This window comes from Artemia franciscana, chromosome 10 (assembly GCF_032884065.1).
Source record: "Artemia franciscana chromosome 10, ASM3288406v1, whole genome shotgun sequence".
Taxonomy (NCBI): domain Eukaryota; kingdom Metazoa; phylum Arthropoda; class Branchiopoda; order Anostraca; family Artemiidae; genus Artemia; species Artemia franciscana.
This window is the reverse complement of record NC_088872.1, coordinates 10,712,349-10,724,965: the sequence shown is the minus strand read 5'-3', so window position 1 is coordinate 10,724,965 and position 12,617 is coordinate 10,712,349. Positions and strand designations below refer to the sequence as shown.

Here is a 12,617-nt window from a genome sequence, read left to right as displayed (position 1 = left end):
ATATTCGCAAGTTTTACGCAGTTAATTTGTATTGTATCTATCTATATAAAAACGAGTTGTGTGTATGCATGTTTGTTTGTTTGTAAAAAGAGCGTTTGCATATGACGTCATTATAAGTACATAAGGCTTTGTATATGCACAGACAATGGGAAAGCCAAGAATGTTGTATATTCGCAAGTTTTACGTAGTTCAAAACACATATATAAATCTACTAGCTGTTGGGGTGGCGCTTCGCGCCACCCCAACACCTAGTTGGTGGGGGCGCTTCGCAAATCCCCCACCCCCGCCCTCCCCCCCGCGCGTGTAAGTCGTTACGCGCCATATTAGTTACGCGCCATTGTAGTTGTGTCCCTGTGTCCCACCTGTGAATATATATATATATATATATATATATATATATATATATATATATATATATATATATATATATATATATATATATATACATATATATATTTAACTGCGTAAAACTTGCGAATATACAACTTTCTTGGCTGTCCCATTGTCTGTGCATATAAATAGATTGTCAGGTTTACCGACTCTTGAACATGCAACATATAATTGTCCATGGGAAAAACAATCTGTATTCAGATCTATACCTCATTATTCTAATGATTGTCCTTGAGCTTTGTTGATGGTGATTGCTAATCGAACGTTCCCTGTGTCCCCGTCGTCATTTATATATCCCCCTGTGCCCCCCGGCGTCCCCGTTGTTGTTGTTTCCCTGTGTCCCGGTTGTCATTTGTGTCCCGGTGTCCCAGTCTGTAATTTCTCTTTGAGTGTCGCGGTCGTCATTTATATTCCCTGTGTCCCGGTGTCCCGGTCGTCATTTTTGTCTCGGTCGTCATTTGTGTTCCGGCGTCCCGGTCTGTAATTTCTCTTTGAGTGTCCTGGTCGTCATTTATATTCCCTGTGCCCCTCATCATTCTTAAGATATTTTCAGATGTTTTCTTGTTGAAAATCACGCATTAAATCCATTATTTCATGCTTTTGCAAGCCAACCCCAATGTGATACACCATGTCATTTCATGCCACTATGCCCCGCTATGACTAGCCCTTTGGCACCCTTTATTATTCCTATGACATTTTTAATTTTTTTTTAATAACATGATATCCAATCCCGCTTCTACCGCTTCTAACCCCCCGTAACAACGGTTCCGCGTCCGATTCTGCTGACTTCCGCCCTGGTTACACCGATTCTAGTTTCCACTATGCCCGCTCCAACCCCAATTCCAAATCCAGTTCTGGCTGTGTCAGTTCCAGTCCAACCGCTTTCGTCGCTTTTTTCTAGGACCAGGAGTCCTGGTTGAACTTCCTTGAAGCAATGATGCTTGGGCTGTTTCGAAAATATTTTATTTTAAAAGACTGTATTTTAATGCGAGTTCTTTTATATTCGTTTTTTCTTCTTTTGTTTTTCTGAAGACGGTCCTTGGATGTAGGGTCCAAATATTCATTTAAAGTTGCGTTCCACTGTCTTATATAAGAAATTTCCCTATTGTTCTACTTGTTGATTATGATGGAAAGGCAGTGTGGTCTATGTACGTAATTGCTCGTTAGAGTCCCCAGTTGAATTGGATGCTATGGCCTCTGGTGGTTCGATTGGGTTAGTGTGAGGTGAAATTGGATGCTAGAGACCCGATGAAATTAGTTGGTAGGGCCTCCGGTAGGTTAGGTGGTAGTGCCCTCCCAAGGTTAGGCTAGGGACCAAATGAAGTTGGATGTCAGGGGCCTGAGGGAATTGGATTCTAATCCCCCCAGTGCAATTGGATACTACGGGTCCGGTGGTTAGATTAGGGGCTCGGGTGAAATTGGATGATAGTGCCCTCAATCAAAATGGATGATATGGCCCCTTTGGAATTGGTTTCTAGGGTCTTGATAGAATTGGATGCTAGGGGCCTGGTGGAATTGCTCACTAAGGATCCGGCTTCTTGAAGGTTTCCCACTAGCGGGCCCCTAAGGGTTTTTTCTGGCCCTTTCGGGTTTTTCAAATAATTAACACAAATGTCTTTTGTAAAACATTCTCTATTATGTAACGTGCACCATTACGTCAAATAACAATCCTTTTTACGTAATTAACACCTGAATCATTTAGAAAACATTCCCTATGACGTAGCATGCACCTGCATCTCTTAGAAAACATTCCCTTTTACGTAATTAACACCTGCATCGTTTAGAAAACATTCCCTTTCACGTAACATGCACCTGTATCTCGAAGAAGTATAGGGCTATTGCTAAATAGATTGAGGGATCACTACTATTACAGAAAGATATTCTGGTTTTTGTTGGTATATTTAGTAAAGTTCTAGGTAATGGGTTTAAAAGCAGATTATTAAAGTAAATGAAGCTTTCATGAAGATCCAGAACCTAAAATAAGTTCTTGGAAATTTTTCTGAAATATCATCCCTTTCAGGGTGCTATTCTTTCTCCCCTTTCGAATCCAAATACACTAAGCCTTGATGGTGTTAGATAGTTTTTGTGCTATAGAAGTGAAAAGTTCAAACATAGATATTCGACTCATATGAGGTGTGAGGAAAGTGCTTTGAGCATCAGACCATTGCTTAATCGTGAATTATTAGGTTTTGGATTCAAATCTTTTAAACTTTAACTCTATAAATTTAACAAAGTTATTGAGATCTATTATAATAATCTCCCGAGGACTCATCATTATTTGCTAATACTTTACCAATAATGTTACAAGTCTGTTATTTCAGATTGATAACGTTTTACAGCTTTGTGGAAAACTAATGTTTAGTAGAGGCTGTTTTTTTCTGTAAAATTGACGGTGCTATGCGAAAACTAGCACCACAAATCGTAAATGGCACCACAAGCCATACATATAAACAACTTAATGAAAGCTGTTATGATAGTTACCCCCAGTGGGCTCACCTTTATTTCACTGAAACTTTATTAATAATTTTACTAGTCTATTATTTGAAATTACAAAATGTTTACACCATTGCAGATTCTCTGTAACAGTAGAGAAAAAAAGGGAAAAAAGGAAAAGGACATATAAGTGTTACCCATGCAAAAGAGTGCATTTCCTTGTTGTTCAATTCACGGGACTGAGGTTTCCTGTCTAAGGTTTTCAGCCGTGACGATTCCAGTTTTGACCTTTTTTGCTTTAATCTGATGTTGATTTTAGGGGCTCGGGCTTTTTATCAAATTAGCCCTAATTTTCTTTTCAAAATAACCTTTTACTATTAAGACTAATAGGGATAATGATCATTATTCTCCTGAATCAGTTACAAATATGAATTTTGTCTCACAGTTTCTTCATCTTCTTTTTTTTAATTTTTAGTCACAATGGAAATGGTTCGCTTTTTACTAGGTTGCACCCACCGCAGCAGTCACAATTTGAATGCGTTATGTTATTTTTTTTTTAAGCCAATGCTTCATCCTAATACCCTAGGTCTAGTGTCGCAAGGACATTAGTACTAAATTATAACCTAAATCAACAGCAAGAACATCCTGAATTAGCAGTAGTACTTTGTTTTGACTTTACCATTTGTTATCTATTTTCATTACTAATTTCAAGTCGCTTACCATTTTCCAGAAACTTAATTTCCATTACCTTTTTAGTACTAGCTGCTTTCCTAATACTGGCAAATTAGTTCAAGTTCTAGGTAATAATCCTCTAATTCTCTTAATGAATACCAACTAGGAATTAATAAGTTTAGTGACCGTTTCCTGAAGCATCTTAATTCTTTAGTACTTAACAAGAATTTTAGAACCCAATATTATTTTCATAATTTAGTAATTGAACGAATATCAGATAAACGTAATTATTTCTGGTACTATTTAGTACTCTTATAATAGCTTTTCAAACACTAACTACCAATAAGGTACTTGTGTTGGTTGCTTTTTCAATATCAGTAATTTATTTCCAGCGCAAAACACACGTAAGGAGAGGCCTAAAGCCCCCTTCTCATCCTACATTTTCTTGAAAATGGCACTTCTCATTTAAATTATCAAATAACCGTTTTAGTGTTTACCCCCTCCTCCCCGAAAAAGTTTCTGCGTACTCAACTGCTCTAGTACTATCATATTTGATTCCTCCTCTATGGCTAGGCATTGTGCCAATACTTGTTCCAGTAAAGAGCGTTGGACCTACTTTTGTCATTTGTGGATTCCTCGGACCAGGGGCTGAAAAAGTCTAAATAATATTTTTTGCAATGTCTGCAGACTTGAAAATTTTTTATTCTTCAAAAACTTTACAGAATTTGTAATAAAGAAAATGAATTTTCATTTTGTTTCCGTTTACATCTTCTAACTCTTTTTCGAAACTTATTTTCGGTCATGACCTTAGATTTTGTTTTGCATGCCTTGGAGTTGTTTTGCAACTCCAATCGAATAAATTGAAATCTTAGATTTTCAAACAAATTGGACCACTTAGCTGAAGCATTGCGTGACTCAGGAATTAGCTTTGTTTACTTCTCCATTGTTAATCTATTATACCTTTATTTCGTGACTGGATTGACGTAATCGGGGACAATACAAGACTAAATAACAGTGGTGTAAGTTTTTAAAAATCCTGAGGGAGGTGGGGGGCGAATCCGTAGCCAATTCACCCAAATCAATGAAAATGACAGTGAAAAACTGGAAAATGAGCCATATAGTATCATAAACGTAAAGATATACTAAAGAAAAGTGACACCTTTTTGTGGATGCTTGAATTATGCAGGGCTACTTCTGATAAGATTTTGGAGAAACTAGGTTTCAGCTAGGGGGAATGGAGTCTGTGGGGAACCGAGGTCTTAGAGGGGCAGTTACTCCCTGCCCCATGGTAAATTCCATCCCTGCTAAGTAAAGAAGAAAAAAAGTTTGAAAAAATCCGTTATTTACCGTACTTGGGGGGGGGGAGGGGTAGGTGTCGACATTCTCGTGGTGTCCTGAGAGTAGACGGTACGAATTGGAGCCTACTACTATCAACATCAGTCACTGTACAATCACTGTCGATCCTGACCAGCGTATGACCATGTAAAAGGGTATTCTGTGGAACACACGACCAAGATTGGATGGACTGAATCTAGTAATAGCCGCTAAAATTATGTCTGAGAGAACGGTAGAAGGGTAATTCTCCCTGGATACATAAAGTACCTAACATATCCCTGAGGTACGCGATTTTATAAAATGCTATTACTGCCCTCTTTAGCACAAACATATCCTGACAAGAAAACATCCTTGAGAAGAAACCATATGTGAGGGAAAGTGGCTATTTTGCTAGTAACGGTTCTTAGGACAAGTAATGCTTGTACGTGAAGGCTGGTTAGTCGTTGGATTTTCCCCTCTCTTTTGAGAGACGCATGTTGCCTGCCCTAGCCGTCTGAAGCTTGTAGCTGGGTTTCTCACATTGGTGAAAATTTGACCTTAATGCTACCAAGAAAAGCTTTAAAGGAAAAAAAGATAGGCAATCCCTGTCTGAAAATACCACACCCAAAGGGGCAGCAGTTAATGCTATGCTTTTATTACAGGGAAGGGGGCTTAGTGTGGTAGAATGCCTTTGTACTATGATCCTTGCATATGTTAATCTTCCCATAATAATAATAACTGTAATAACCACCACGGTCTCTACTTTGTGTTAAAGAAGGCAATAATAATGTCTTGTAAAAATTAAATAAATAAAAAAAGTCTGATCTGCTTTCTAATGGTATGAGTCTTGGCATTTACTAGAGGGTCATCATATTTTTATTTTCTGAATAGATGCTACATAATATAGAAAAAGTAATGCTACATCTAAGCAGGTAAGCATCCATCTAACAATCACGGTGGCAGTGAATTGTACAATTGATAAAAGACTTAAACAACTTGTTTGGTTCAAACACCAGTTTGGAGACAGATGAAGGTGATATAGATACAAACTTGTAACGAGTTCTTGAGACAACCATGGGGTTGACAGTATAGACCGTCTTACCAATCAAATGTGTCCTTGTTTAATTTTGTCTTTTAGTTTTTGCCGAGGGTTCAAAGGTCAAAGCTTTCGATCTCTATTTTAAATAGCTTTTTGACGCTCTAAACGTATTAAAATATGAAAATTCTAAAAATTAGGGGTTTACTTGGTAGAGCTCACGATTACTACCACTATTACTAACAACTAACTACAGCACCAAGGCGCCTTGGGTGAACTTAGTTACGCACGCTCCTCCTCCATCCGAATCTATTCCAAATCTCTGTATTTACGCTCCTCCCCAAGAAGTTCCCATTTTCCTTAAATATTTCCTTATGACATCCTCCCACCTCTTTAGGGCCGGCCGACTTTTTGCTTGGCCCTAGACGGTTGGCCGACAGGGACAATCTTTAGTTATCTGCCATCTTTCCTGCACAAAAGGTACTCTAGCCATCTCAACCTTTCTCTCATTATAGCCCTAGAAAGAAAGACTCAACTGCATTTTCGGTACAACTAGCTGTTTGAGATACCGTCAGTCAGTCGGGCACCTAAAACAATCCATAGGCAAAATCTCTGGAAAACATCTAGCAAATCCTCCTCCCTTTTTCAAAATCCTTGCCTTGCATTCATCTTATAACTAAAATCTTCCTTGTCCCAAAGAATGTAAACAGACCTGTTATGGCAGATTGGGCTTATTCCAAGGGGGCATTTGCGTTGAAACAAAAGACAAAGTTAGATTATTGATACATTGTGGAAGAAACTATCAGATTTCACAGGCATGGAGAGAGGTTTTGTTCTGGAAAACTTGCCTAATTATGCCCATCGATTCTTATGTTATTTTTAAGCAAGTTTTTCTTCACTTTCTTCAGCAGGTGGTTTGAACACTGATCAAGAAAGTACTGGCTATCAACAAAGGCTGATGTCTGGAAGTAAAACTCTGGGGACAAGCTTCTAAAAGAAACACAAAAGAAGGGAAAATGGTAAAAGACAACTCTCGATAGGGGCACACAGCGTGGAGATAAGTGATCGTTAGATATCGATTAAGACGGTGGCAGAAGGGAAAATGGAATGGGTTAGAATGTGTGGATTTGGTATTGTCGCAATATGTTTAAGGGAATAAGATTGCGATAACGATGAAGATAACAATAATAATGTCAATGACAACAAACTACAACGATAATATATTATAATATATTACGATAATATATTAACGATAATATATTAAGACGGTGGCAGAAGGGAAAATGGAATGGGTTAGAATGTGTGGATTTGGTATTGTCGCAATATGTTTAAGGGAATAAGATTGCGATAACGATGAAGATAACAATAATAATGTCAATGACAACAAACTACAACGATAATATATCTGATAATGGCAGGGATAATAATCAGCATGATGGTGATAAGGAGATCTTTGCTGAAGATTAAGTAATATATGACGAAGATATCGTTACTTATAAAGACGGTATTGTCAATAATAACGCCAACGTAAGCAGCTTAGTCAACGACACAGTGAATACGGCTAAAAATGAAGCTCTCATAATGGCAGCAATATCTTTCTATTCGAACCAAATAGCCCTGGAACCATATAGTTGAATATCTCTATCTTCAAAGGATAAGTAGAAGATTACATAAAATGAGCAAGATAGCGTTGATGATGATGATGCTAATATCAATGACAATGCTAACGCAAGCAGCCTAGTCGATGAAAAAGAGCATAAATTTAAAAATGATGATCTCGTAATGACAACCATCTCGTTCTGTTCCATCCAGTTGATCTTGCGACCATATAGTTGAACGTCCCCATCTGCAAAGAAAAATTAAATCTTATTAAGTCAGTATTTCAAGCAAATACGACTTAATCTTGGACTCTCTTGCACTAAATATATGAAAATGGTACATGGATTTTCTGTCGTTGAACGCTCTCTTCCAAACAACCGGAAGGTTTTATTTGGAGTTATATGCTGTGGTCCGTCATCTAGCCAGATAGAATCCTCGAATCATTTTGACTATCGTGTCACAGTAGGTTTGAATTTTGCTTGGTAATACAGAACTGGAGTTCAATCTCAGCTGCAGGGACAGCCGCAGTGCCTGAAATTTGATTAAAGAGAAGAAACTATGTGAAAGGTTGTCTTTAGCAATGCAAAGAATCTTTGATAATTAGATAATTAGTAATAGATAATTAGACAATTAGATAATTAGACAATCTTAGGTAATTAGTAAGTCTTAATAATTTGATCTTATTGATGGGTCACTCTATTATTGATTTACAGAACTTTTTACATATAGAGCTTGTTAAGACCCATAGAAATCTCGTAGTTTTTGATGGTAAATTCTCTTGTGCCACCTAAGATAGTTGACGGGTCAGTTTCACGAGTAGACTTTTCCACAAATGTTCAATTTAGCACCCTTTTTCACAAAGAGGCATAAATTAGGGCGAAATTAAGCAAGGATGTACTTTAGAAATTGCAACTAATTTCCATTGAAATTAAATGTGATTGAAAGACATTTAGTCGTTTTTAAACAATAGCAGTCACATCATTAATCTACATGTGGCTTATGTCCATATTTTAGCGGACAACGAATTATACTTCTTCGTAAAGGTTAAAATAAGTTTCAAAGGCGTTCGAGAATTTGTGTTAAGTTCTATTGATAGCAGTTTTCACTTTTAGTTCCGTTACTGTGTCTGTCATTCCCAATGACTGATCTGAACATCGCACAGTTATGTCTGGTTTTCAAACTGGCTTTCCGTAAGACAGTAAAAGACAAACAAAGCGTAGAGGCTTTTTGCATAAAACTCTACAAAACTTAAAAAAAAATCTTAGTTATGCTGATTGCAGTTTAGTATTTAGAGAAAAGAGTTCGTAAAGAAGAGACTAAAGCTGTTTCTTCTATTTCAGGTAACACCTCAGTCTGGATCACCGTGTCATTCACAATAGAGAGGTACATTGCTGTATGCTATCCTATGAGAAGGCAGAGTTTGTGCACAGAATCCAGGGCAAAGAAAGTGATTTTTATTGTATTTTTTGTTGCATTTTTACTTTCATCATCAACTTCATTCGAGTGGATTATAACTGAAACTATGGATAAGGTCACTAATACAACCAAAATTGAGATGAAATTTTCCCCTCTTGGCAATGATGAAACATATCGACAAGGGTATTATTGGTTTACCAGTTTGATGTTCGTATTTTTTCCTCTTCTTTTATTAACTATATTTAACGCCTACTTAATCAATTCAGTAAGAAAAAGCGGTCTTTTAAGGCGTCAAATGATAAATGAGAAATCAGATGAAAAATCACAAAATCAAGAAACTAGAATCACTATAATTCTAATATCAGTTGTAATTGTCTTTATAGTTTGTCAACTACCCACCGCGTTAATTTTGATTTACACATCATCTGTTAACCCGTCCCCAAATTCATATGTGTCTGAAATGCTAAGGGGCTTAGGCAACATTTTCAATTTTTTAATGTCTATAAATGCAGCTTGTAATTTTATTTTATATTGTGCGCTTAGTGACAAGTATCGGAAGTCTTTTTTAAAGATTTTTTGTCGTTGCCTCCTAAAAGACCGAGAGTTTAGTCCGCAGCATACTCTAGTATCATCAGTGGCGTATAACAGGAGATATTCTGATGATGGACATGTTGAAATCGCCTATAAAGCGAGAAAGGAAAATATATACAGACCACCCAAAAATGGGGCACTCCTTATAACTCGAGTTCCTGAAAGTGGGGTCATTGGTCAAGGGCCACTTCCCAGTCCTAAAAATTTTATATCCAGGCCTACACTTAATTCATCAGAATAATTTACCCAAAAGGTATCCTGGGAAGAATGTACCTTTTATTTCTTTATGACAATGAAAATTAAAGGCTGATACAGAAACCATGAGTAGCTATTCTCTTTTGGCATATCCTAAAAAATATATGTAATTAGGGTTGAAAAAATGTGCAGTTAAAAGGAAATACTAAGAAAAAAGGGACGAAGTTTCAAAATAAGTTTTTCTTTCAATAAAATTTTATTTATCAACTATTTCTTAGCCCAAATTGAAGTTTAATGAAAAATAAGAGATAATATGAAAGAAACACGAATTCGAAATGTTTCAGAAAATATATTAGCCTTTTCTGGTTTCCATAAAAAAAAAAAATGAGAAAAAAATCGTGGCAAAATACGTCTTAATTTGTCGCTGTATACGTGTGAAATTGATATAAAGCATCAGAGCCTCATATATTGTGATGTCCAAGATAGAATATTGGTCGTGCTTGATAATGTTTTTTTAATATATGGAGGAAACTCCGATGGTGGATTCACAAACCACGCTTAAGATAGAAGCAAAGATCATTTTTTTTTTCTATTTGAGTATATAAGCTAGGCGACTTGTTCCTAAGTGAATTGGCTACGTGCAAGCCTGTTCTGTGATCCAACCACCATTCACAGCAGATACTAATATGAACGTTCACAATCATTAATGCGGTTTAACTGGAGATTATTAGTTTGAAAGTCCACATAACCGTTGCAGATATCCATCCAGCTCAACCTTCATCTTCTGCTAAAATGCCAAAAATATCCTAAGATTAGGAATTAGTTCTAAAACAGTTGAACCAAGTTTAAACTGCAGTAAATAACATGTTTATTGTTGGCAACTATAAAGCTTAGCGGTTTGGCAAATTTTTAAAGAAAAATACTGTCTGTCATTTAATATTTGTGCGCTGTATCCAACAAGATAATTTTCATTCTAGAATCAAGTAGTTAAAAATGTTTAGAACACTTGAGCACTTCAAAGGCCAAATAAGTTAAATTTATAAAAATTCTCTACAATTTAAGAGACGATACATTTCTAATGTAATTGTATTGTACCGCTGACAGAAAAATGTGTTTGCACTATATGAGCCGCCTGGTTCAGACAATTTTTTCGATGGGGAGGGAGCAGAACAGGAAATAACTTACCTCTTTAATCTGCTTTTTATTAAAGAAAAAATTACCTTTATCCTCTCTTTTCATTAGATATTTTTACAGGTTTTTTTTCTTAGTACCTATTTTCCAATTCTGCCTTTGGTTCGGAGTTAGCCGAATCGACTTATATAAAAGTAATAGCAGCTTCTCCGAATGGATGGCACACTGTATTTGTGATTCCATGTCCTTTGGGACGTGGGTTCTAGCCTAGTGTCATCAATCTCAAGTCCTGATGGGAGTTGAGGCCGATAGTTTGACTGTGCAAGCAAAACCACCTGGGGTCTGAAGGCAATTGGCTTTGTGGCCTGAGCCTAGATTCAGTTAGATCCACCCAATCACAGAATATATAGAAAATAACTTAAAATTCAATCACAGAATTTTACTTTTTTCCTATCAATCCTTACTTCTTGGGTATATTACAAATAGTTTGCATGATAATATTCCGTAATAATAATTAATATTCCGTAAGGTACTCTAAATCCATAGTGGGATATATTTTAGAAAAATAAACTTAGTCAGTTTGGCTACTGATCTGGGCAAATATTAAGGAAAGCTCAAATTTCAAGCGATTGAAGTTGCATGAATCTGCTTTGATCAGAAATCAATTGCTTTTAAAAGAAATTTGAACATTAAAGCAGGTTGTTCTGTTCGGAATAGTTAGATGCCAGTGTGTGTATTTTTTTTTCATTCTAAATATTTTAAAAAAGCTGGTAATCGAAACTGACACTATGAATTTGTGAAACAAAGTTGGCATGGACTTGGGCAGATTGAATTATCATACAAAAAAGAAAAGTAAACATAAAAAAACAAGAAGAACAATAGGGAATTCTTTTCGCAAGACAGTGGAATTCTATATTCAAGTAAATATTTCAACCCTATGTCCAAGGGTCGTCCTTAGAAAAAAATAAATATATAAAAGAAAAGAGACTTACATTAACAAACAACCATCAAAGCTAAAATGAGGATTTTAAAACAGTCCCAGCATCCTTACTTCAGTGAAGTTCAACCAGGACTGATACATAAAGTGAGGTGAAAGAATAATAATTAAAAACAGACTTTTACTGCTAATCTCACCTTTTTGTCAGCTAACTTCGTAGGTCTTTTTATAACTGGTTTTGTGTTAGTGTCTACTGGTTTAATATATTTTGTAAAATCGTGTTTAATTATATTTGTGTATAGAACATTTAGCGAGTATTTCCCGAAATCCCTGTTTAAGGAAAATCATTATCAATCGTAGGTTTGATTTCAATTGCTTCTCGAAGAAGTTGTTTTAATGCCTAAGTCATTGCAAATATGGGCAGATTCTTCAAAAAGTATTTTTTGGCTGGGGTTTTCAAAAACATGGCTGATTAGCAGAATCAAAGGAATCTGAGCAGCTATTAAAAAATAAAATATAAGAAAATTATCATTTAATTGAAGTCTCAAAAACAGAAATAGATTGAGAAATTTCAATGACCTTTGTTAAACTCTGTCATGAGTATTCAATGTTTTTTCGTTCTATAATTATTTTTATCAGCAAATAAAGAGTCTGCCAATGGGGGCACACTCTCCGGGTTAATAGCGAATATTTATGTGGAACACCTTGAAAATTGGGCGTTAAAATCATATTTTTCAAACATATCTATTGGAGACGATACATGGATGACGCAATACCATTTTGGAAAATGAATGGGGAAAATGAACTTGGAGATTTTTTTTTAGATCTCCTTAATACACAAAATAGAAATTTACAGTATATCTTAGAAATTGAAAGTGCAAATAAAATACAATTCCTAGATGT

At 36.0% G+C, this 12,617-nt stretch overlaps 1 protein-coding gene across 7 annotated transcripts in view; it reads left to right on the top strand.

The window, feature by feature from the left end:
- The window catches only part of LOC136031773 (FMRFamide receptor-like), a 173,784-nt gene that overhangs the window by 155,191 nt on the left and 5,976 nt on the right, over window positions 1-12,617 (top strand). For 6 of the 7 annotated variants that reach the window (XM_065711532.1, XM_065711533.1, XM_065711531.1 and 3 more), the window contains one exon: window positions 8,785-9,913. In XM_065711532.1, coding sequence (XP_065567604.1) covers window positions 8,785-9,692 — 908 coding nt within the window. In that variant the 3' untranslated portion in view covers window positions 9,693-9,913. Of the gene's footprint in view, window positions 1-8,784; window positions 9,914-12,617 lie in introns of those variants that run through there. The other variant, XM_065711536.1, reaches the window with a different exon arrangement.